Source organism: Bradysia coprophila, unplaced genomic scaffold (assembly GCF_014529535.1).
Source record: "Bradysia coprophila strain Holo2 unplaced genomic scaffold, BU_Bcop_v1 contig_232, whole genome shotgun sequence".
Lineage (NCBI taxonomy): Eukaryota > Metazoa > Arthropoda > Insecta > Diptera > Sciaridae > Bradysia > Bradysia coprophila.
In genome coordinates this window covers 16,708,749-16,731,055 of record NW_023503493.1, presented here as the reverse complement: position 1 = coordinate 16,731,055, position 22,307 = coordinate 16,708,749, and the positions used below count along the sequence as shown (strand labels likewise).

The window sequence follows — 22,307 nt, the reverse complement described above, 5'->3', positions numbered from 1 at the left end:
AATTTCGTGCCGCGCGAATTTCCTACTCTCAAATAGGAATTTCGCGCCCATGGATTTTTTATGTTAACTTGATGTGTTGAGAAATTGTCTCTTCATTCTGTGTAGAAATAGAAGAGGAGAGGTTGCTGTTTGATTTGAGACACTGGTGGAGGTATGCCACAATTTCCACAATACTAACGACAAAACAAGGGAAACATACTCTGTTAACGCCGATCCTGATGAACTCGCCAACAGAGAATTCCTCCTTTTACGAAAGATGGTACCGATCCTGATGAGCTCGTCAACAGAGAATTCCTCCTTTTACGAACGCTGATTGAAGGAAGTTGATTGATGAAAATGAAACGAGAAAGTATGATTTTTCCTTTTACGAAATGAAACGAGAAAGTTTCAATTTTCCTTTTACAAAATAAAACGGAAAGTTTGATTTTTAGCCCCGTACAAAGTATAGGATTACGATGCCGTGTGTAATTGATGGAATTCGAAGCAGACGGTAAGGGCAAAGTGTTTGCCTATGTTCATAGATGACGAATCTGCAATAAAAATTTTGTCTGTCCGTCTGTCCGTCACGTCGATATCTTGAGTAAATCAAATCCGAATTCAAAATTTTTTTTTCCCCTGAAAGATAGTCGAAATAGTTAGGCTAAGTTCGAAAATGGGCATATTCGGGTCGGCCACCGAAGTGATTTAAGGTCTTTTGGTGATATTTATGGCAAAATAAACAATGGAAATGTCAATGACACGGCAAATGATAGGTATGATAGGTAATGCTACTAGGGCCCTATGTGTATTTTACATAGAACTCGAGTAAATTTCATTCGTTTTTCGTAATTTTTGTTTGATTTAGAAGGTAATCGAAGGCTGAATAGAATGTTGTTGAAAAAACATTAAATTTGGGTCCTTGGATTGGACTAAGCCGCTACTAGGGCCCTATGTGTATTTTACATACAACTCGAGCAAATTTCATCCGTTTTTCGTAATTTTTGTTTCATTTGGAAGGTAATCAAAGGCCGAATAGAATGAAGTTGAAAAAAAAATTTTAATTTGGGTCCTCGGACTGAGGCCGATACTAGGCCCTGTGTGTATTTATACTAAAAAAAAATCAAATTTTTAGGGCGATTTGAAATTTTTGTTCCATTTGAAAGGAACGTCGTACGGGGCTTCGTAATTGCGCTTCTAAATACGCCCATACGCCCATACGGCGCGAAATTACTACTAGCCATCGAAAGGAGACACTGTTTCGGCCTCAGAGCTCGGTGGTGGCCATCTTCAGTTGCTCCAACGGCTCTTTTACAATACAGTAATCGAACGGAACCGTTTAAATTAAATGTTTAGTTCCTTCGAGTAAGAAAGCTTGTGATTTGCAATATCGAAATGACATACATTGGAGAAACACTGGAAATCTTTTTACCCCTTACATAGCGAAAAAGCCAAACACAACACCGAAGATAATTACAGCGAAACAGCTCTGACAAACAGCGGAATCACAATACCTTATCACCATTCTCCATGTCGAACCAAACGCCAGACGGAAGCTTTCAACAAACAAAACTATCGAAGAAACTTAACAAATCTTTATTACTACGAAAAACGGCAGCCAAAAATTCTCTAACCGACCAACCGGAATGACTTTTTCACAATAAAAAATCTTTCAAATTCAAAATCAAAGCTCACTCAGAAAACAGAAAATTGAAAATTAATGACGAAGAACCTACTATTACTCTGTCGTTGTAAGAATTTATCATCAGTTCACAGTGGATCATGGGAAGAGAAAAGAATTTCGACATGTTTTCTGATTTAGGAATTGTTGTGATAAATGATTCCACACAAAATTTGTTTAACAAATGAAAATCTAGATTTTTAATTTTAATATTTCATTGTTGTTACGATGTGTTGCCGAACTCGCTTCGCTCGTATCGGCAATCTCACATCTAGTGCGCAAAACAATCCCATTTACTACCTTATTATGAAAATAGCTATTATCTCCTGTAATGTCATAATCACCATAAAAAACAAATTTAAAAAATCAAACCGAAACATAAACACGCCATGACGCCGTCACTCATTCATATTCCCCACAAAAAAAACACACATCTAGTATACTGTCAAGAATTTGTCAATTTTCAGTGAATAAATGAGAAATTATCGAAGTTTTCCGTGAATAAATGAGAAATTATCGAAGTTTTCCGTAAATAAATGTGAAATTATCGAAGTTAGCCGTGCGCAAATGAGAAATTATCGAAATTTTCAGTTAATAAACGTACGTTTTGTGAATGACGTGTTTAAATCTAGCCCATTTTGATTCTAAAAGTGACACTCAAATTGTGAATATTATGACATTACAGGAGATAAATTCATAAAATCTAGATTTTCATTTGTTTAACGAAATTTTTAATTTCATGTTACTCCCAAATCAGATAACATGTCGAACTTCACAGTTCTAAATGATGCATCGAGGATGTTGTGGACAAAGACTATCAGATAATTTTCTTTGAAGGTAAGTCGAATTTTGTCGTTGAGTTTTTAGGATGTTCTTTAACTTTTCAATTTTTCTATAAATTTACAGGATTTTTAAGGAGGTTCAAAAGTTTGACTATTTCTTCAATTTATTTGTGATTAGTGAGAGTTCACGCTGATTTCAGAGTAACACTCCGAATATTTCCACTCTAGATCAGAGTCATCTTCAGTGGGTACAAACACTCTTCTATTCGTCAATTTTATAGAATTTTCTAAGGATTTCGAAGTGATTTTTGTCGTTCTGTCGAATACGGAAATGCTCAAGCAATACACTAGAAATAGCGGAATCTTTCCGAGCATGACAAGGGACTTTAAACACGTTTATATGTTAGGGCAACGTAAATGACGGTTGCTTGAAATATGCTCCTTTGCCTAATCACGAAAAGCACAGTACGTACGGGCAATGAAAGTAGATAAGTAGGTATGGCCAGTCCATACAAGTCGGAGCACATACGAATTTGCATGGCGCCACCTCAAACGAACTCATTTCTAGTGGAAATTTGCACTAGAAATGAGTTCGTTTGAGGTGGCGCCATGCAAATTGGTATGTGCTCCGGCTAGAACAAATTTGAACGTTTGGCCATAACTATCTATTTACTTTCATTGCGTACGGGGATCAAAATTTTAATTTTGACGACTGGGGATGTTATAGCCCGACCCAAAGGGAACCACTGACGTAATGTACTATCGTCCGTTATTATTTGGGTAGACTAATAGTCTACTAGACTGTCCATTCTCTTGATCGGAACATAATGCCTTCATTGCATCTTCACAAATCATTAGATGCAATCTGATTTTCAAACGTTTCTCGCCAAAATCACCTATTGAGTCCCAGTAAAAAAAAACCATTGACGTCTTTAACACTCAGCTGGCTGTCGAGGTTGTCGAGTGTTATGTAAAAAGAGGTATAAAGAGATCTACAGAATTTTCATTTCCATAAAGTTGCTTAAATAATAAATAAACTTGCAGCTGTGCTTTCGACCATGGCGGCTGCGGCAAAAAAGCAGGATTTGCCACCAATTGGTGGTTATAAAAAGATCCTCTTCGCAAGAAATCCAGCAAAAACGTACTTTAATGGTAATGTATACTCTGTGTGTGTGTTGTTCTCCCATCGAATCCATTGAGCAATTTGCAATGTGTCCATTGTACAGGCTACCAGATGATCGCTGCATATTTCGGCATTACGACAGCCAGTTGCTACGTTTACTACCTGACATGGAAAGAAATCTATCGCGATGAGATCGAAATGAGATCCGGCAGGTTTGCATTGGCTGCAATGTTGCAAGCCGAAAGAGATCGAGAATATTTGAAACAACTTCGTCGGAATCGTGATGAAGAAGCCGAATTGATGAAGGATGTTGAAGGATGGAAGGTAAATTTACCGAAACAACTTGCTATGATTTCGGAGGAGTTTCAGTTTCAATGATCAATTTGTAGGTTGGCACTTGGTTCGGTGAGCCAATTTATAAAACAACCCCAGCTGATACGTTCCACGATCCGATTTTCAAAGAATTCTACGCTCATACATCGTACAAGGAGTTTGCGAAGCGTGCATTTTTGAAAGAATGGACATAAATCGTGTACACTGCCCGGGTAATGCATTGTAGTTGGTCATCTTCGGAAATGTTTAGGTAAACTCGTTACAATAAAATGTCATAATTGAAGCAGCAAATGAAGAGAAAAATAAATTTTAACGAGACAAAACATCTGCCCTTTAATATTAACAAAATAAATGCATTGAACGGCCGTGGAACAGGCCTCTAAAATCGTCAACAAAACAAATGAACAAATCACCAAAATAATCATCAAGCCGATCCCCGGCAAGTCATTGGTTGCACATTTTTCATCGCCCGCGTAACTTTCGATTCAGATTCGCGCTCTAATTTCTCACAGATAAAGCGTCCAACCATCACCAAATCTGGTAAATGGATTCCAGTATTGCAACCCATTCCATGTAACATGTAAACGACGTCCTCTGTGGCCGCATTACCAGATGCTCCTTTCGCATACGGACAGCCACCCAATCCCGACACCGAAGAATCCACTACGGATATTCCGTAGTCTAAAGATGTTAAAATATTTGATAACGCCTGGCCGTACGTATCATGGCAATGAATTGCTAATTGCTTAACATCAGCTACGTTCAGCACTTCCTTTAGCATTTTGCTTATAGTACCGGGAGTTGCCACACCAATTGTATCGCCTAAAGATATCTCGTAACATCCCATGTCCAGCAGTTTTTCCACAACTTTGGCCACAGCGATCGGCGATATACGACCTTCGTATGGACAGCCAACAACGGTCGATACATAGCCACGAACCTTAACATTGTTTCGTTTTGCTGCTTCCAAGACTTCACGGAATCGTTCGATACTCTCGGCCGTCGAACAATTAACATTTTTCTGTGAAAACGATTCGGATGCTGCGCCGAAAACTGCTACTTCTTCTGCACCAGCATTCAGCTGCCGGTTTACAATCGTATCGTATGTTAGAACAATGTGGAATTATGATTCGAGCGAAATAGTTAACTTACAGCAGCCTCAAATCCTTTCAGGTTCGGAGTCAGCACAGGATATGAAACTCCTGGTTTCTTTTCAATTCCTTTGAACACCTCAGAGTTATCTCCCATTTGCGGAACCCACTTTGGACTAACAAAACTAAAGCGATGGAAAGTCCAAAATGAGAATCCTCTTAAGTCAGCGCAGTTCTGTCAGAAAATTACCTTGTCACCTCAATTGTCTTCAGACCGGTATCCGACAATCGATTGATTAGTTCAATTTTCACATTTGCCGGCAGTATTTTTGGCTCATTTTGTAATCCATCTCTTGGACCAACTTCAACGATTCTAACATCAATTGGTCTATTAGCTGCACTTATTGATAGACATCTCTAAAGGATTACGGATTAACATAAGCGAGTAATCGAAGCGGTAAAAAATTTGATGATTCTTACGTTGTGCAGACGACAAATTGGAAGTATTTTCCTTAAATTATAGAATTTCGTTAGTGAACTAGTCATCTTTTCTGTATAATCCTAACTCTCTGTTATCGAAAGAACCTTTCAGAGTAGATAACACACACCGACAATAACACGCAGTGTGACTTTTTCAAAATCAAGAATAATGCTGTCACAGTACGTTTGAGAGCATCGTTGGCGCAAATATTTGAAAGTGGTAAATGTTTCAAAAAACGAGTGGGTGTATGTCGTAGCTTTTCGTTATGTAGTTCGTCTTCAACGCACCCATATTTTACGTCAAAATAATATCGATTTACAAAATATCGATTCGGATGGAGACATTTTTTATCAAGGGACAATGAAGATTAGTTTTCCGCTCTATGCTCTACGTATTTCCACGCAAGACCTCGCTATCCATATCCATATGTCTTCACTTATTTTGTCGCCGGTGCCAATAAAAAGGTCAAAGACATTTTGTATACAACTCATAATAACTAGCCGGTTACAGGCGGCTGTCATCTGTTATCGACAACGACAGCAATAATAAACGACAAACTCTGACTAATGAGGTTTTATATGGCAAAAAGCATGGTCAAAACAAATGAAGTAAAAGATTTCTGAAATCAATCACTGAAATTCTTCGATCAAATGAAGCAATAGTTTGAATAATAAAACTGTTAATAGGTTTGTTCCAAGTAACTGTAAACACGAACTTTGACAACCCGAACAACTACAATTTCATCCATAGCAACGTCGCTTACGTGATATTTCATACAAATCGACCAACGTCGCCTACGCGATTTACACAGAGGTATTATTGAGGTTATGGTTATATGGATGAAATTTGACAATTCATATGGGCTTGGAACAAACCTATATGGTTGCTATGTCTGTGACAGGTTAAGACCACTGCAGAGTAAAGTAAACCAGGGGGACCTGATTAGGGACCTGAATTATCTAGTAGTCTTCGTGGTTTGAGAATAAAATTTTACTGGTTATGTGCACAGGCACCAGCTCTTGATATGTCACGGTCACGATGTTCATTTGAGTTCACTTTCATATAGTGCATTATGGGTCCATCATTTGAAGTTTCAAAAATGAACCAGGCTCCTGCCTGGTTTATTTTATTCTGCCGTGGTTGAGACCTACATAAGAATATATTCTCGTATCAGTCTATAGAACTGTCTAGAGGTAAAAAATGATCGAGCCAGCGCACTTCAAGCATAAGTGGTACCCTAAATAGAGTACTGAAGCGGGACAGCGTATCGAACAAGTTTTGGCACTGTAAAAAAAGCTGGAAACATTTTTCATACAAAATAGTACTCTATTTGGCAGCTGTCACTCGAAGCACTTTTGCTTGAAGTGCGTTGTTTGAGCAAGTTTATTATTCTCGAAATCATGTCGTTCAGTTAAATCAGCCGTGTGCCTTCAACAAAGTGTTAATAAAATAAAACAATCTAAGGGTTAGGGGAGCTCTCAGTCACTTTAGTGGACTCAATGTTTTCTAAGGATTTGTCACTAAAGTCATTCTTAAAAACCTGTAAAGTGATTGTGTTCTAAAAAAATTGTTACAATTATTCGATTAGCATACTTGATTTAAGTACATCGACTTAAAAACCCCATTTCATTTTTAAATCTTTCAGCTGGAATAACAACATTTTTGAAAAACTTTTTCTAATTTCATCGGCACGTGAATCTGCCGAATCTGTTATTCAATAGAATTTAATAACAGAAATTTATGTAAATATAACTTAGAAGCAGAATTATTATACTCTTCTTCCGGCATATGCATACAATTTCCACATAAAAAATGCGTACGAAAGTGTAGTATTATACATTCAGATATAATATCAAACATATGATTTTCAAATGAAAAGTTTTTCGCGCAGCATTAGTTAAAAAAAAAGTTATTCACCGCTTTCCATTTAGCCCATCAGTCTAGTTCGAAATTCCGTTTAGATCGGTATACGCAACTCGGTTTGGCATGAGCGCTATTTTTAGATTTTAAGAAAATTTGCTGTAAAAATGTGATCATTTTTCAATTTTAAATTGGCAATCCGATTCCATTGCTTCGAATTTAAATCAATCACATGAACATCAGTGAATTCCAGTCATTTAGTGGATCGATTGAAACGTGAAACTCGGAATTGAAAACCCTTTAAATGAAAAGTGAAAATTTTGTCAAAAAGAAAACCTAAAAATAATTTACTCAGGTAAAAGTGAAAGAGAAAAAAAGAAAAGAAAAGCGAAACGTTCGGGGAGTGTTCGTTTTAGTTTTTAACAATTTATTGTTACGCAATCAAAATTATACCACAAAGTCATCGTCATGCATAAAATCCAATATTCAATGGATATACAGTAGGAGCTGCGATTATATACTTCAAAAATAGCCGATCGAATATTGCAGCTTTTCCCCAAATTCTGATTGAATTCGGATTATCAAAAATAAAACTTAAGTAAGTCAATTTGCTAGACGGAATGTTTCAGTTGAGAGTTATACGCATTTTGAAAGTTCTAAATTTAGCAGACAATCACACATCAGAGCAAACAGACTCTCGTTGGACTGTTTTTTTATATAAAATGTTAAGCAAGACATGCAATATTTTTAAAAATTTCATTTAATTGTATGTTATGTGTGCTGGCTTTGAGAGAGAGACCGTCTTATGGATAGTTTTTGTATTTGTATGACTCAATATATAATCGCAATTAAAAAGTAACAGTAGAAAATGAAAAATGAATACGCAAGAAAAAGATGAAAAAAGAAATGGAAAATGGGATCGAATTTAGTATTTTCCGGTGCCCTCAATTTTTAATCATTTAAATAAATTCTTACTGGTTTTCACTTGATACATTTTAATTGTTATAGTAAAAAGCTTAAAACTTGACCTTAATGATTTTTGCAGCCCACACTGTTGCACGTTTATATATCCTCTTGCAACTGTAGAATGTATTGACTATGATTATAAAAATGGCGACTATAAGTGAGAGCTATATTCAGCAGTGTTCCAAATGCTCCATTTCTTGTACATACTGTAATCATTTCACATCGTTCTTACTGCCACTTCAACCGTCGAAATTAATAAAATACAGAGACATCGACGACGACGTTCGAGTTTAATTTCTATTCAATTTCACATTGTTAGCAGTGAATCTTATCGTTATTTACCGGACGATATTTGAGGTTTAATAGAAACAACCGCAAGCCGGTGTGGAGCTTCAAAATAGATGTAGTGCTACATGTTGAAGTATTCAATCAAGTAATCGGTCAAAATTCATTCTGGAAAATATTCATTCGATAAAAGCCTTTCATCAAGTCACTAAATTATTTGTTTGCAATAAAAGCTATTCAGATTGAACTCTAATTCTTTCTTTCAATCAAGCGGCTACCTTTGGATATTCCAACAGGTTATGGGCCCAGCTCACGAGAGAATAAATCGTTTAAATCAGTTTTTCATTGCAAACTTTCGGAGGAAAATAATTTTCAAGAAAAGTTGACAAAAATGGGTTTTACGGTCAAATTCACCGAATCAGTTTGCAGTATCAAGCGCAATGGTGTTGGTGATATCAAGTATAATACGTAATGTCTTCGGCAATCGCATCAAGTGAATGCATTGGCTGAACATAAGGGTAATCGTGTTCATCATTGGCATAAGGAATCGGGTCATTCTGATCCGAATACAATCAAGAAAATGCAGGCATTGGTGGAACATAAGGGTAATCGTTTCCATCATTGGCATAGAGAATCAGGTCATCATGATCTAAACGCAATCGGGAGAATACAATCGAATTTGAATGGACAAAGGTTGATCGCATACTAAAGATTTATCATTTCGATCGTGTTGTACGTCTATATGAAGCAAGATTTGGATTACAGTTGCGAAGCATACAAAATTTAGAATTTGAATTGGATTACAAGGTGTTGAAGTATTCAATCAAGTAATCGGTCAAAATTCATTCTGGAAAATATTCATTCGATAAAAGCCTTTCGTCACATCAAGTCTTTAAATTATTTGTTTGCAATAAAAGCTATTCAGATTGAACTCTAATTCTTTCTTTCAATCAAGCTGCTACCTCTGGATATTCCAACACTACTTTGCCGCGATAAATTTAAATTGTTCCTTAAATTCCACAATTTTATTTCGAAATTCAGATAAGAACGTTGGACCGACGTAGAAAACCTTTCTTACTCATAATATCCTTTCGAAATCGTTATAACCGAGGTTATAAGATCTTTTAAAACAAATTGCAAAACTTTTTGGGGAAATTCTCAAATAACTAAAAATCGTCAAACATTCCTTTGAAGCAGTGCCTATATTCGCCAAAATATTTTCACGAATTTTCTCAACTTTTCACGATTTTCTCAAATTTTCGTGAATTTTACAAAAAAGGTTTTTTGTGAAAATTTGAGAAAATTCGTGAAAATATTTTCGCGAATATAGGCACTGCTTTGAAGCATACCCACAAACCTCTATAAAAATTAAAAAATCCTGAAAACTCGTAACGCGTTTATGATATTTATGAAATAAAATCACAATTTTCGCTCAAATAATATCTGTTCAGTAATAAGAAGAAGTGCAACTATACTTTATGTCCAAAGATTTGATCAGGAAACGTTCCAATTTCGGCAGGCTCTAGTAAAAATTGTATAAGCAAGTAGCAATTTCAGAGAAAATTCCACAGGCCACGAATCCATGAGCAATTTTACATTGCTGAAATCAACAATTATACACGGTTTTTCACCGTTTAAGCAACGCACTTCAAGCAAAAGTGCTATTAATGACAACTGCCAAATAGTATACTACTTTGTATGAAAAAAGTGTCCGAATTTTTTTGCAGTGCCAAAATTTGTTCGATACACTGTCCAGTTTCAGTACCCTATTTAGCAGGGTTAACGTTAAAACTTTATCATAAAAGTTTAACTTCTTAACGGTTTGCATTAGAATTTTTGCTTTTTCGGTACAGTTCATAACGAAACTCGTGTTACGAAAAATTATTTCGGTTTGGTTTAACGTTATAAAGAGGAACGAAATTTTTTCCGGTATCATTTAACGTTACAGATAGAGACGAAATCGATTTTGCAAATATTGTAACGTTACAGAAATAACAAAGAATCGGTGTCAAAAACGTTGCGGTTTCCGGGGCTGTAAATTATAAAAATACAAAAATTTCATGATAAATGCTTCGTTTTATAATTAAATTACTTCAAAGTTCAATAAGAAAAACATTTACGAGAGAAAATATTTGTATAAACTTCTCTTTAGACCATGCTATTACTGTAATTTACTATAATTTCCAAGAAACTGTATTGGTACAGTTGATTGTCCTAACGTTATTTCATTTCTCGAAAAATATTTCGTTTCATGGTAACGTTACGAGATGTACCGAAAAACATTTCGTTATCAAAAACCGTTTTAGATTGTGTAACTGTAACAAATGTACCATTTAATTTTGCGTTATGATAATAACATTACATTTGAATAGTTTTTGTAACGTTACGTCCACGTAACAAAAAATAACGTTAAAAATAACGTTATGCCGGAACTCTGCTATTTAGAGTACTATTCATGCTTGAAGTGCGTTGGTTTAAGGCATAATTGTCGATACATCAACGGATGCTTTGTGTATCTTGGACATAAATAACTTGCGGAGTTTTTTAATTAGTCCTTGGTTTACAGCACAAATAACGTTTTCAATTCACGTGTTACTTTTTAATACAAATTCACTGCACGTGCTAAAAACTCACTGAATAATTATTGTGATTGCAGTTGTAAATGCGTAAATATATTTGATCGACGCATAAATTAATCTTTATTTGTAGTTGGCTGAGAGTCAAATGTGGGCGAGAAAAGCTGAGATGATTTGGCGGTTTATTTTGTTTTATATACTTCGTCAATTCGCCGAGTATCTGTTTGAATGCCAACTTGTTAACATTTTTGTTGATGTATATAATGTAAATGAAAGTAATTTTTGATGCTAAAATTTTGATGTTTGCAATATGTTTGTAGATATTAAGTTTTGAATGTTACTGCAAGATAAAAAATAATTTGCATTCTTTAGATGGGAAGGACCTTTCGAAATATTTTTCATATAAATAAGAAAAAATAATCTACGAAAAAGAAATGAATTCAGTGATTGCATTTGGTCAACGTAAATAGAAAAGAGATCTAACTAATCTCATGCCTAAAAACTAATGAAGTAAAAGATTTCATATCGATTTGCTGAAAACACTTTATAGAAAGACGTAACATTTAATAATAATAATGGTCTGTAACAGGTTCATCGATTACTTTTGGACTATAACCGCCTTGACCTCATGATTGAAACCACACACACAATCATAAAAATGCTCTAGTAACTAATTTACGTTTACTTAAGTAAGGTATAGATAGATATGTAACAATTTCGTTATTCGTTAATTTAAAATCCAATAACCCTCAAATGTATTTACTCTCCGCTACGAAAAAGAGTAACACTTTCATTCTATTCATAGAGCATGCACCATATGTATCCTGTATCGAAAGGCGATCAACTGTGCCCTTTAGGATTTCATCCCCAGGTGCGATGGCCTACAAGATGTAAGCGATGCTTTCGTGATTACAAGGAACATGGTGGTAAGAGGGGAGACGACGTGGCCGCCTCGTCGCCATCGTTGTCTGAGTCCACAAATGCAAGGTAGAGCATAAAAAAAGTTTATAAAAAAAATCGATCCTAATTTGTTTAACTAATCGTCAAAGATTGCGAGAAAACAATACGTCGTTCGACCAACCAATTGGCAGGAGTTGGACGTCGACTTCAAACTTATCAACACTAAATGCTAGTGAAAGTGGGTGTTTATGCCACTAAGCAGGTACTATTTTACTAAACAACAATCTTTACGTTTCAGCTAGTAAAACTCCTACACCAAAACGTCCATCCTCGTGGACATCCACACCAGATCTCGATGAATCTGCTTCACAATCTAGAGTCGATGTTGTCGTCAATCTTGCACTGCCAAGGCGACGACACACCACAATGTTCGATACGAGTCCGGTGGAAGAATCAGTAACACTGAAACGGCCACCGCTACCACCGTCATCGAAAGAAGCACCAGAAGATTTGGTAATTTTGCGGACAGATTCACTTGCAGAAAGAGCAAGGAAAATGCAATTGAAAAAACAAAATAGCGTCGAGAGGGAAAGCAGTCGGGAGAAATCTATTCCACGAACCATTGAAAAGTAATTTTAAATTTAAATTTTGAGTACCGCAATTGGTAGCAATTAAAATCGAATGCGTTACAGAGAGAAGTCTCCATCGGCAGATAAGGCTAAAACTAAATTGGATAAAAAGGAAAAAGACGATCTGGCCAAAAGTAAAGACGTCCAGTTCCTCATTCAAGTAAATTGCAAAAAATGTCCTTCATGAACTGATGACATTAAAACTTTTTCTTTCGTTCATTTTCTAGATCAAAGATAATCACAAACCTAAGCGCAAAGTAGATGACATGTCCATTACCACCGACACAACCGATACAACACTAATAGATCACACACAAGATCTAGATTTTCATGAACAAATCGAAACCTTAAAAAGGGATTTGGAACAAGCAAAGGCTAGAGCCGAACGAGCTGAAAGAGATAAAAGCGACATATTACTGAGGCGTTTGGCGTCGATGGACACTGTATCGAATAGAACTGCTGCATCAGAGGCATTGAAACTACAGCAGAAAGTTAACGATCTAAATCAGCAGCTAGAAGATCTTAAAGACGACAAAAAGTATTTATCGGTCAAAGTGAAAGAGTTGGAACAAGATCTGAACCTTCGACCAACGAAGATCATCGAAGACGAACTAAAGAAGAAATTGCAAGTGGCTGAACAGTTGTGCGAAGAGCTGATGGACGAAAATGAGGACATGAAAAAGGAATTGCGCAATATGGAGAACGAAATCGACGAAATGCAGGACAATTTTCGAGAAGATCAGGCCGATGAATATTCCACCATCAAAAAGGAATTGGAGCAAGCGACAAAAAATTGCAGAATTTTATCGTTTAAATTCAAAAAATCGGAAAGGAAAATCGAACAATTGGAACAAGAGAAGCAGTCACTGGCTAGTCAGGTGAACAATGACTTACTGAATAAAGTGAAAAAATTGGAAGATGAGCTCAGAATATCCAATGAAGCTACAAGACAATTACAGGTAACTCATACTGGGCCTAAATACCATCGTAACATTATACTTCCACTTATAAGTCTTTGTCTTTATAGTCGGAAGTTGAGAATACGCAGAAGGCAGTCGGAAAGGGCAAGACTCCCAGCTTAGGTGTTATAGGTAAATCGACTTCTGCCGACGCAAAATATTCTAGAGCATCTTTAACTCGTGGCGGTTCACAAGAGGATCCAGTTCAATTAATGCGAGATCTTCAAGATTCATTAGAAAGAGAAACCGACATACGCGAACAATTGAAATTCGCTGAAGAAGAGGTAGGTTTTTCCGTAAATATTTTTCAAATATTTGTTCTATCGAGGGGATAACGGCTAGTGTCAAAATTATTTTTGAAACGACGATTGGTTCCAAAGTTCGAATGCATAATACGGTTGTTAACCTCTCGATTTTTTGATGATGTGAAATGGTGGAATATTGGCGAATAAAGTAAGTTTCCTGTTAAGACTGCACATACAGACAGCTACACTCAAACTCACTTCACTAATATGTGGAATTTGGAGAACCGAGGAACTCAAACCGATGAAGCGGACAGTCTAACGATCCAGATTCCCAGATCTACTCAAACGATTTCAATTGAAACTAATTCTGTTGAGACTGCAATTGAGGTTGAATTCTTGGAGAACCATTGTCAGTTCCGCGAGTGTACTTCTTTGCGCAGCGTTAATGACATCGAGTCTATCGACGATGTATCAAAGTGTTTGATAGAAGTGGCTACTCAAACCGAATCTAGTCTTAAAGTAACAAATTTCCAAATGCAACCATTTGTACAGCCGGCGAATCAATATCTTCTTCCTAATTTGATATCGAGCAAACTGCTTGCGGTAGCAGGTACTTTTAACAGTTCCGAAAAGGGAGAAAATGTGCTAATCACATTCAGGATTTTTGTATTTTTGTGACTAAAAGCCAATCATTATTTCCGCTAGATAGTTTGGGATGGAACTTACGATTAATTTTGAATTACACCTTGACCGCTGTACAATAAAAGAATTCTCTGTTTCGTTTTTCAGGCTGAAAGTTTAAGAAAAAAAGCTTCACGCGTTGAAGATGAAAATGAGTCTTTGATGATGCAGTTGAAAAAAATGGCCACAAAAGCGCGAAGTATGTGTAACTGTTGGAAAGAGAGAAAATTTTGCATGAAAGTTGTCCACTATGTAGCTTTCACAGCAATATTTTCATAATATTACGGATTTTATTGCATGAAAGTGGTTAGATATCATTATTTGAAAGTGCTGTTCTGTTCTGCCTCATTTTTTCAAAAACCTGTTGAACGGTTGCATTATCAAGATTATGATTCGAAATTTCTTGATTTTCTTTAAACACAGAATCTCATCTGGCATTTTTAGCAGCTGCTCATTGCAAGAATCATAATATGCACGACATTTGTTTTAGCTAACAAAGTAACAAACGACCTCATCTTTGTATTTTTATGGCAATTATTCCGCTTTTACTAACAATATGTGTCTGTCCTGCTTAAGAACCAGTCGTAATTGGAATTTTGTTTTAACACTGGTCACAGCACTGCTTCTAGCATGAAAAATGAACATAGAAAATATTCGGAGCAGTGTTGTGGTTAAGAGCGCTCACCCCCTGGCAATTTTCTAGCCTACATTTGTGAGCAAAAATATTCGTTTTTTGATGATTTCTCTGAACCAAAATCTTTTTTTTTTAAGTAAAATCATTAAAGCACGCAAAAATGTGTTACTTTTTAGAGAAAAATTGGTTTGTGGATGATAACTTATTCCACTTGGAGAAACCTTTGCAAATGTGTAACTTTATGTGTTTTGCAAAGGTTTCTCGAAGCGGGTTAAGTTATCGACCACAAACCAACTTTTCCCTTAAAAGTAACACATTTTTCGAGGTGTAACCGACTGGCCAAAATGGTGGCAAATCAATTTCCAATTCCTCTCAATTCCGTTTAATTATCTCAATTACCGGACCAACTTGTCTAATTGCCGGATTCGCTCCATTTCCTTTCAATTCCGTTCAATTCCTTTCAATTTCTTTCAAAATTGCGCTCTTAAGCAAATAAATAGTGCAATTTATGACGCAGATATATCGAACTTTCAACATATTTTGGGCTTAAAAATTGCGATTTCTTAAATATTTCAATTATGTTGCACAGCTAAAAAAGGTGGAGCCCAGTTCACATTAAAGTTTAGGTAAATCGAGTTGCGAAAAGGGAGTTTATAAAATCGAAATGATAATTTAATTAACTTGTGGAGAAATTTCTGCTTTTTTCGACTTGACGACTGAGACCAAGGACTTGCTTTTACTGTAATTAGTCAAACGAATTTCGCAATGTGAAACTCATAGATTGCAAGATTTAGTCAGTCATCTGTGGTGAGTCTATTTATGCTTCATGGTACATCAGAGTTTTGAACATTATTTTTCACCCATTTTCGACATATGCACATGAGAAGGTTAACATATCGTTTTGCTTAATTTTAGTTTTACCTTGACATGTTGTTTTGGAAGATTTGCATCCCATTTTAACAAACACCTCAAATCATGACAATAAAGAAACTAAAAACTGAATCCTTTCAGGCCGTAAACTCAGTCCAACACCCCCATCGGCACGACTTTCATTGGAAGCTCCGTTAGATAAAGATGAAGGTATATCTGATGAAGAGGATCCAGCTGAACTTCGCGTGTTATTGGAACTTAACGAACAGGTTAGTGAATCTCGTTTTGGTGTGGTTTTGCAGTCTAAATTATATTTCACCCGAACGCCAGGAATCTTCCCAATTACGTCGAAAAGTTGAAGAACTGGAAACCAACAATGAGACGAGCAAAAAGCAAATCAAGGAACTCCAAGATAAGTTGAAACAATCGACAGGCAAGCAGCAACAAACTACCTCTAAGTTGCCCACATTTTTATCAAAAACCACTGCGGCTGATAAGGAAAGTGACAAGAAACTGAAAGATCTAGAGAAGATCGTTGCAGATTTAAAGAAACAAATTACGGAAAAAGACAAGGCATTGGAGAAACTACAGACGACCGCAAAGACGAAAACAAAGTACAAAGAGCAAGAGTTTGAAAATGAGCAAATGGAAAATAATTTTATTTCTATTTTTGATTTAGAGAACCGTTATCCGACGCACAGAATGTCGATTTGAAGCGACAGTTAGAATCGGTTGAACTGGAAGCTTCCGTCCTCCGAACCAAAGTTTTATCGATGGAACAAGACAATGATAAGTTGGCAAATGAAAATAAAAAATTGGCATTGCATGCAGCCAGGCTAAGTCGAAAGGACTCAACGGGTGATAAAGATAAAAATCTTGAAATAGTTAAGTTGAAGGATAGTGTCACCAAGTTGGAGAAAACGAAGAGCGAACTAGAAAACAAATTGCGGACAATTTTGGAAGCGCCTGTTGATAAGCTACCACAAAGAACACCCAAAAATTTTTCAGACAGCAGCACAAAAATGCAATTGCAGGTTCGTGTACCGAAGTTTTTCGTTGTGGCGGCGACACTAAAAATTTGATTTTTAGAAAATCATAGGCGAACAGGAAGATGAAATCAAAGAAATGAGAGCCATAGTCTTACGAACTGGAGCTAATCAAGTACAGAAACTAGAAGAAGAAAACAAATCTGCCACGAAAGAGTTGAAGGATGTTAAAACAAAGATAAAGAATCTGGAGGAGCGCATCAGCAAACAGGATACTGTGGTAAGTATTCCATTTTAAGACATATTCTGCAGAGCAACATTCATTGTTACCCTTCACCGTTCAGATAAAGACATCAGAAGCGACAAAGACACTTCTAGAAAATCAAATAAAATTCGACCAGGAAAAGTACCTAAAATTGGAGAAGGACTATGATAAAGAGAAGAAAGAGAGAGCCCGATGGGAATCGAAGGTTTCCGACCTGGACGGTGACTTATTGGCGAACAAAAAAAGTTTCGAAAAAATCAAAGCCAATTTGGAGAAAGAGATTGCCAATCTGAAATCAAAATCTGATTCCGGTGACACGGTGCCGTCTAAGAAGGTGCAGGAGTTGAAGAAACGAAATGACGAACTTCAAGTGGAATTAGATCGGGAAAAGAAACATTACACGGAATTGAATGGTAAATTCGAGCACTTGGAAGAGGAACATTTGTTCGTCAAAGCTGAATTGACGACACAAAAGGAAAATCTTCAAGCCGAACTTGTAACCACAAAATCGAAAATGATGAATTTTGAAGCTGACTTGACGAAAATTACGAAAGAGAAAGAAGAGCTGAACAAGAAACTGACCCAATCACAGCAGAAGGTCGGTGATTTCGAAGGAAAAGGGGTGAAAAGTAGTGCTCTAGAACTAGAAAATAATCGACTGAAGTCTAATTTGGCGGACAAGGAACAGGAATTTAGGAATTTGAAGTTGGAAACTGAAATGAATAAAGATGTGAACGATCAAATGAAGAAGGAAGTAAGTACTTGAGACAACAATGATTCACTTTCAGACCAAACACAATCGTCCACTTTCTATATCCATTTTTAGCTCGATGATTTACGAAAGAAATTGTCTGATTTCGAAAGAGTAAATAAGGCACAAAGCTCGCTGAACGATCACAGCAGTAACTTGGAGCTGGAAATCAAAAAATTGAGACAAAAGTGAATCGAGATCTTAAGACATTTGATGCTTGCGGAACTAAAATGTTATTAATTTTCAGATTGGAAACAACGGAAATTTCTGCCAAAAGCGAAGTAGCAGCTACACGCCTAAGATACGAACAGCAAGTCAAAAACCTGCACACCGAACTAAACTCGCTGCAGGTAACCGAAAAACTCTCTATGCGTTCGAGGTCCTTCTGACTGCACTTTCAACTTTACAGAGACAATGTGAACGCTTTAAACGAGATCGTGATACATTCAAGCAGCTGCTCGAAGCTGCACAAAGGACAATTGGTGAACTGAAAAATAGCAGCGGTAGAATCAGCAGATCGTCTATAAATAGCGGTGATGAGGATGACAAATCAAAAATATTGGCATTAGAACAGCAAGTCGGGTGTTTGGAAGACGAATTGAGCGAGGCACGGCTGGAAAGTAGCAAAATCAAAACGGAGCTCGTGTCGGAGAAAAGTATAGCGGAAATTAAGATATCGGAATTGCAATCGAAACTGAATGAATACGAAGAAGAGCGACTCATTAATTCGGGTCGAACGAAAATAGTCGGAATGAAAACAAAGTTGGAATTATCGTGGCAAAAAGAACGTGAAGATCAACAGCGTATCGTTCAAGAAACGTCCACACTGGCTAGGGATCTGCGACAAACGTTATTTGAGGTTTGTGGTTGATGTTGATTGCAACGTGATATCGGGAATGTTAAAATGATTTTTCTCAGGTGGAACGAGAAAGAGACAAAGAACGACTCGAATCGCGAAGAAAATTGGAATTGTTGAAACGAGCGAATGATGAAGAATTGGACGAGGGACGACGAAAAGTCTCAGAATTACAATGCGACCTCTTGGAATTGCGTGATGCGCATGCCAAACTGAGAACGGCCAATGAGAAATTGAGACGAGAACGGGAAAGATATGAAAAAGAACGCGATGTAACATCCAGACGACGGTAAAACAAGTGGAATCATAGAAGCGAAGAATTTGTCATTTTAATTGCACAAATGTTTATTGAACAGATTGGAACAGGATGGAGAGAAGAAGGTCGGCGCATTGTTGCAGACTGTTGATGAACTCGTCAAATTCGCGCCAGATCTCCTTCCCGGAGGAAACTTCGCAGCAGCAACAGCAACGGTAGTTCAGGAAAATGCATCCCTTTGTTCATTTTTGTCTCTAATTTCCCTACAAATTTTTTACAGACAAACAACAATTCATCATCCCAACTAAATCCGAACAAACCCATTCGAAGTAAGAGCCGAAGTCCTTCACCAGGTCCACCAGCTATTCAAATATCAAGTGTTCTTGCCCGCCTTGCTGAGGCATCTGAAGAGCTACGTAAATATCAGCGGCTCTGTGAGGACGAAAAAGAAAGAGAAAAAATCAGACGTGGTGGAATGCGTAGAGCCGCTTCCACTGAGAACGAAACGCCGGAAATGTCAAGACATTCAATACGTTTGTCACGATCGTCAACGCACAACGGAAGTCTATACAGGAAGAGTTTATCACTGGACCAGTCCATGCAACAGAATGACCAATCGATTTGGAAGCAAGACGACGGTAGTATGTCGTCCATGCAGTCTATTGACTCCGAATTGGGTGGCATGGTACGTGATTCGAGTATGGACTCTAGACTGTCCGCTGGCTCAACACAAAGTGATATGCCGAGAGGACCTAGAAAGAAAAAGCGTGGAATCATGGGAAAATTACGTAGTCTCACTAAGGGTAGAACGGCTGAAAGTGAAGGATCGGTAAATTGAATTTAACTGCTGCAATCAAAACTGTCTCGTAACTCAAAACCGTTACAGGTTCAAGGATCTGATTCCGATGTTAGCATTTCTAGTGATTTTAAATCAAGCAAAACAAATTTGAAGGGCCGCCTATCGGGAATGTTTAAGAGAGCTGGATCGAGTTCAAGAGGCAACAGCCTTGAACGAGTATTAGACTCTGTTGAGCGACCAGTGTCCGTGACAACTGTCGTAACCAACGGTCAAGCTCAATTACCTCCAGCAATGACTCCACGTGTGCGTAAACAGGTTGGCGTGCAATTGATTTACAATGTTGTGGGAAGTAAATTTAAAATTTTCTTTTATAATTTTCATCTGCAAGACTTCCCGTCCACCCACTCCATCCGGATCAACCCCATCAATGGCGCGCAAGGCTAAATAAGACGCTCAGTGAGCCTTGATTCGAAAGTCCCGTAAATTTATTTCCAGTTTTATTGAGGTGAGGCGTCGTCACCAACAGTTCACATTTTATGTTTGATCAATGAAACAATGTATTATGAAGATGTAAAATTAATAAATATTTTTCAAATTTAGAGTTAAATTATTCATCGTTTTTCTTTTGCTGAAATGATATGTCATGCAGTGACCGGTAGGAATCACTCAGACATAAAAAATTAACCGGAAAACTACTTTTGACCAAGAATCTAACTAAATGGTAAGATTAAAACATTCGGAATAAAACTGATCTGAGAGCAAACGATTAATAGAACATACTTCTTGCCAATTCTGGGTGATTTGCTCAGGAATAGCAATGACATTTTTTTTTCTACTTATTCAAAGGCTCTGTTTTTAGACCTCAAAACATCAAAGGCACCAAGGGTACCAGGTATGTATAGAGCCCTTGACTCATAAAGTAGTAAATTGGTAACATTAGGTACCTTGAAAAACTTTGAATAAGTAAAAAAAACAATCAGAGAAGTCTAGTACATGTGAACAGCAAAAAATCAGTTGCTTAACGGTTGAGGCAATTAAATATTTCTAATTTCCAGTCCCGCAGTTCTAATTGGAAGAATGTTTCAACGAACTGTTTGCGGATCATAAACCGAAGCGATAGCGGAGGTTTGTGACGCTAGTTCGACTTCCCTAAAAAAGAAAAAAGAACAACCAACGGGAGAACTAAGGAACCTATATATAGGCGGACATTGTAACTTTTCCATACTAAACCGAATCAAAAAAAAAAATGTTCAAACTAAGGTACTCTTCAATACGAGTTCAACGAGCTATAGATCATTGAAAACGGTTATCTATATCCGGAGAAAACACTACTTGAATTGAATCATCTTCACGCATTTTCAGGTACTTCTCCATATTCGAGTTAATAGAAATGTTTCATGTGGGTTTGATATACGTCTTGTACCAGTACATTTGTTTGCGAAAACTGCCTTCGCACTTTTGCTAAAACTTACATTAATTCAATCTTAAGACTTTTTCATCGGCAAATCATAAATTAATTTCTGTAAATTTCACTTAATTTCTGTAAATTTAGTTAAAACATTTTTAATAGTATATTACTTCCGAGGTTCCAAGTTGTGTATTTGATAAGTGGGGTGTTACAGCCCGACCCGAAGCCATTAATTCCCTTATATGACAAAAATATGACGACTACATTTCTACAGGCCTCTGACACCTCCTTATTTCCTTGTTTTTCCTTATTTTTATAAAAACCTCCCTATTTTATTCAAAAATCCTTATTTTCCTTACACACAAGGAATTTCGAAAACCGACACATTTTCTGTTTCTGTTTTTACTTGAGTTTCTGATTTCTCCATATAAAAATTCACAAAAAACCAGTAAACCACGAAACAGAAAATGTGTCGGTTTTCAAATATCCGTGAGTGTATTTTTCGCAAATTTCATCGACGGAAATCAAAATTAAGAAAAAAAAATTCGCTGCGCGGCAAAGATAAAAATAACAATTGTTATTATTTAACACAAAGAACTCTAATAAAAAGGTGGTGTCGTGTCTTAGCTCATGATCGTTCCAACGTAACTGGTTTAACATATATTTTTGTGGTTCCACGCCACCTCTCGGCTCTAGAGTCTCGAGTAGAACTATTTGATTTAACATGTAAATCACCCTTAACATTGTCTCAGACATGCGTCCTTATTACAAACAATTCAAGGTTTTAGCCTTATTTACACTTACTTCTTTCAAATTTATACTTTTATACTTTCACCAATTTATTATTTTTTCGAAATTCGAACGGGATAACAAACAACAGCTTTTGCAGTTAACGAGATCAAAATCTAATCCAG

At 36.8% G+C, this 22,307-nt stretch overlaps 3 protein-coding genes across 4 annotated transcripts; 2 read left to right on the top strand and 1 right to left on the bottom strand.

The window, feature by feature from the left end:
- The first annotated feature begins 3,327 nt into the window (after positions 1 to 3,327).
- On the top strand, positions 3,328 to 4,218 carry LOC119077023 (NADH dehydrogenase [ubiquinone] 1 alpha subcomplex subunit 13). Its single transcript, XM_037184139.1, has 4 exons — positions 3,328 to 3,419; positions 3,484 to 3,591; positions 3,666 to 3,886; positions 3,952 to 4,218. The coding sequence occupies exons 2-4, from the start codon at positions 3,498 to 3,500 to the stop codon at positions 4,087 to 4,089; spliced, it is 453 nt and encodes a 150-aa protein (XP_037040034.1). The 5' UTR covers positions 3,328 to 3,419; positions 3,484 to 3,497; the 3' UTR covers positions 4,090 to 4,218.
- Positions 4,203 to 5,614, bottom strand: LOC119077022 (hydroxymethylglutaryl-CoA lyase, mitochondrial). The gene is made up of 4 exons (XM_037184138.1): positions 5,467 to 5,614; positions 5,237 to 5,403; positions 5,048 to 5,171; positions 4,203 to 4,976 (listed from the first exon to the last, which is right to left on the bottom strand). Exons 1-4 carry the CDS (start codon positions 5,530 to 5,532, stop codon positions 4,320 to 4,322), a joined length of 1,014 nt encoding a protein of 337 aa, XP_037040033.1. The 5' UTR covers positions 5,533 to 5,614; the 3' UTR covers positions 4,203 to 4,319.
- A 1,780-nt stretch (positions 5,615 to 7,394) lies between these two features.
- Positions 7,395 to 20,587, top strand: LOC119077020 (autophagy-related protein 23). 2 transcript variants are annotated; one of them, XM_037184135.1, is made up of 21 exons: positions 7,395 to 7,925; positions 11,960 to 12,141; positions 12,204 to 12,292; positions 12,353 to 12,683; positions 12,747 to 12,843; positions 12,911 to 13,642; positions 13,711 to 13,926; positions 14,677 to 14,767; positions 16,214 to 16,341; positions 16,403 to 16,686; positions 16,752 to 17,106; positions 17,162 to 17,338; positions 17,403 to 18,077; positions 18,150 to 18,262; positions 18,322 to 18,424; positions 18,484 to 18,933; positions 18,993 to 19,219; positions 19,287 to 19,401; positions 19,467 to 20,015; positions 20,073 to 20,300; positions 20,374 to 20,587. In XM_037184135.1, the coding sequence occupies exons 2-21, from the start codon at positions 11,963 to 11,965 to the stop codon at positions 20,431 to 20,433; spliced, it is 5,199 nt and encodes a 1,732-aa protein (XP_037040030.1). In that variant the 5' UTR covers positions 7,395 to 7,925; positions 11,960 to 11,962; the 3' UTR covers positions 20,434 to 20,587. The 2 variants fall into 2 exon arrangements, with proteins under 2 accessions (XP_037040030.1, XP_037040029.1); XM_037184134.1 differs by lacking the exon at positions 14,677 to 14,767 and adding an exon at positions 14,113 to 14,497 and having other exon boundaries at positions 7,800 to 7,925.
- The last annotated feature ends 1,720 nt before the right edge of the window (positions 20,588 to 22,307 follow it).

Coding starts and splice junctions, on each gene's coding strand:
- LOC119077023 (XM_037184139.1), top strand. CDS start 3,498: ATGGCGGCTGCGGCAAAAAAGCAGGATTTGCCACCAATTGGTGGTTAT. Junction 3,592..3,665: donor AGCAAAAACGTACTTTAATG/GTAATGTATACT, acceptor TCCATTGTACAG/GCTACCAGATGATCGCTGCA. Junction 3,887..3,951: donor AGGATGTTGAAGGATGGAAG/GTAAATTTACCG, acceptor ATCAATTTGTAG/GTTGGCACTTGGTTCGGTGA.
- LOC119077022 (XM_037184138.1), bottom strand. CDS start 5,532: ATGACTAGTTCACTAACGAAATTCTATAATTTAAGGAAAATACTTCCA. Junction 5,404..5,466: donor CAATTTGTCGTCTGCACAAC/GTAAGAATCATC, acceptor GTAATCCTTTAG/AGATGTCTATCAATAAGTGC. Junction 4,977..5,047: donor TGAAAGGATTTGAGGCTGCT/GTAAGTTAACTA, acceptor GTAAACCGGCAG/CTGAATGCTGGTGCAGAAGA.
- LOC119077020 (XM_037184134.1), top strand. CDS start 11,963: ATGCACCATATGTATCCTGTATCGAAAGGCGATCAACTGTGCCCTTTA. Junction 12,844..12,910: donor ACGTCCAGTTCCTCATTCAA/GTAAATTGCAAA, acceptor TTCATTTTCTAG/ATCAAAGATAATCACAAACC. Junction 18,263..18,321: donor ATCAAAAAATTGAGACAAAA/GTGAATCGAGAT, acceptor ATTAATTTTCAG/ATTGGAAACAACGGAAATTT.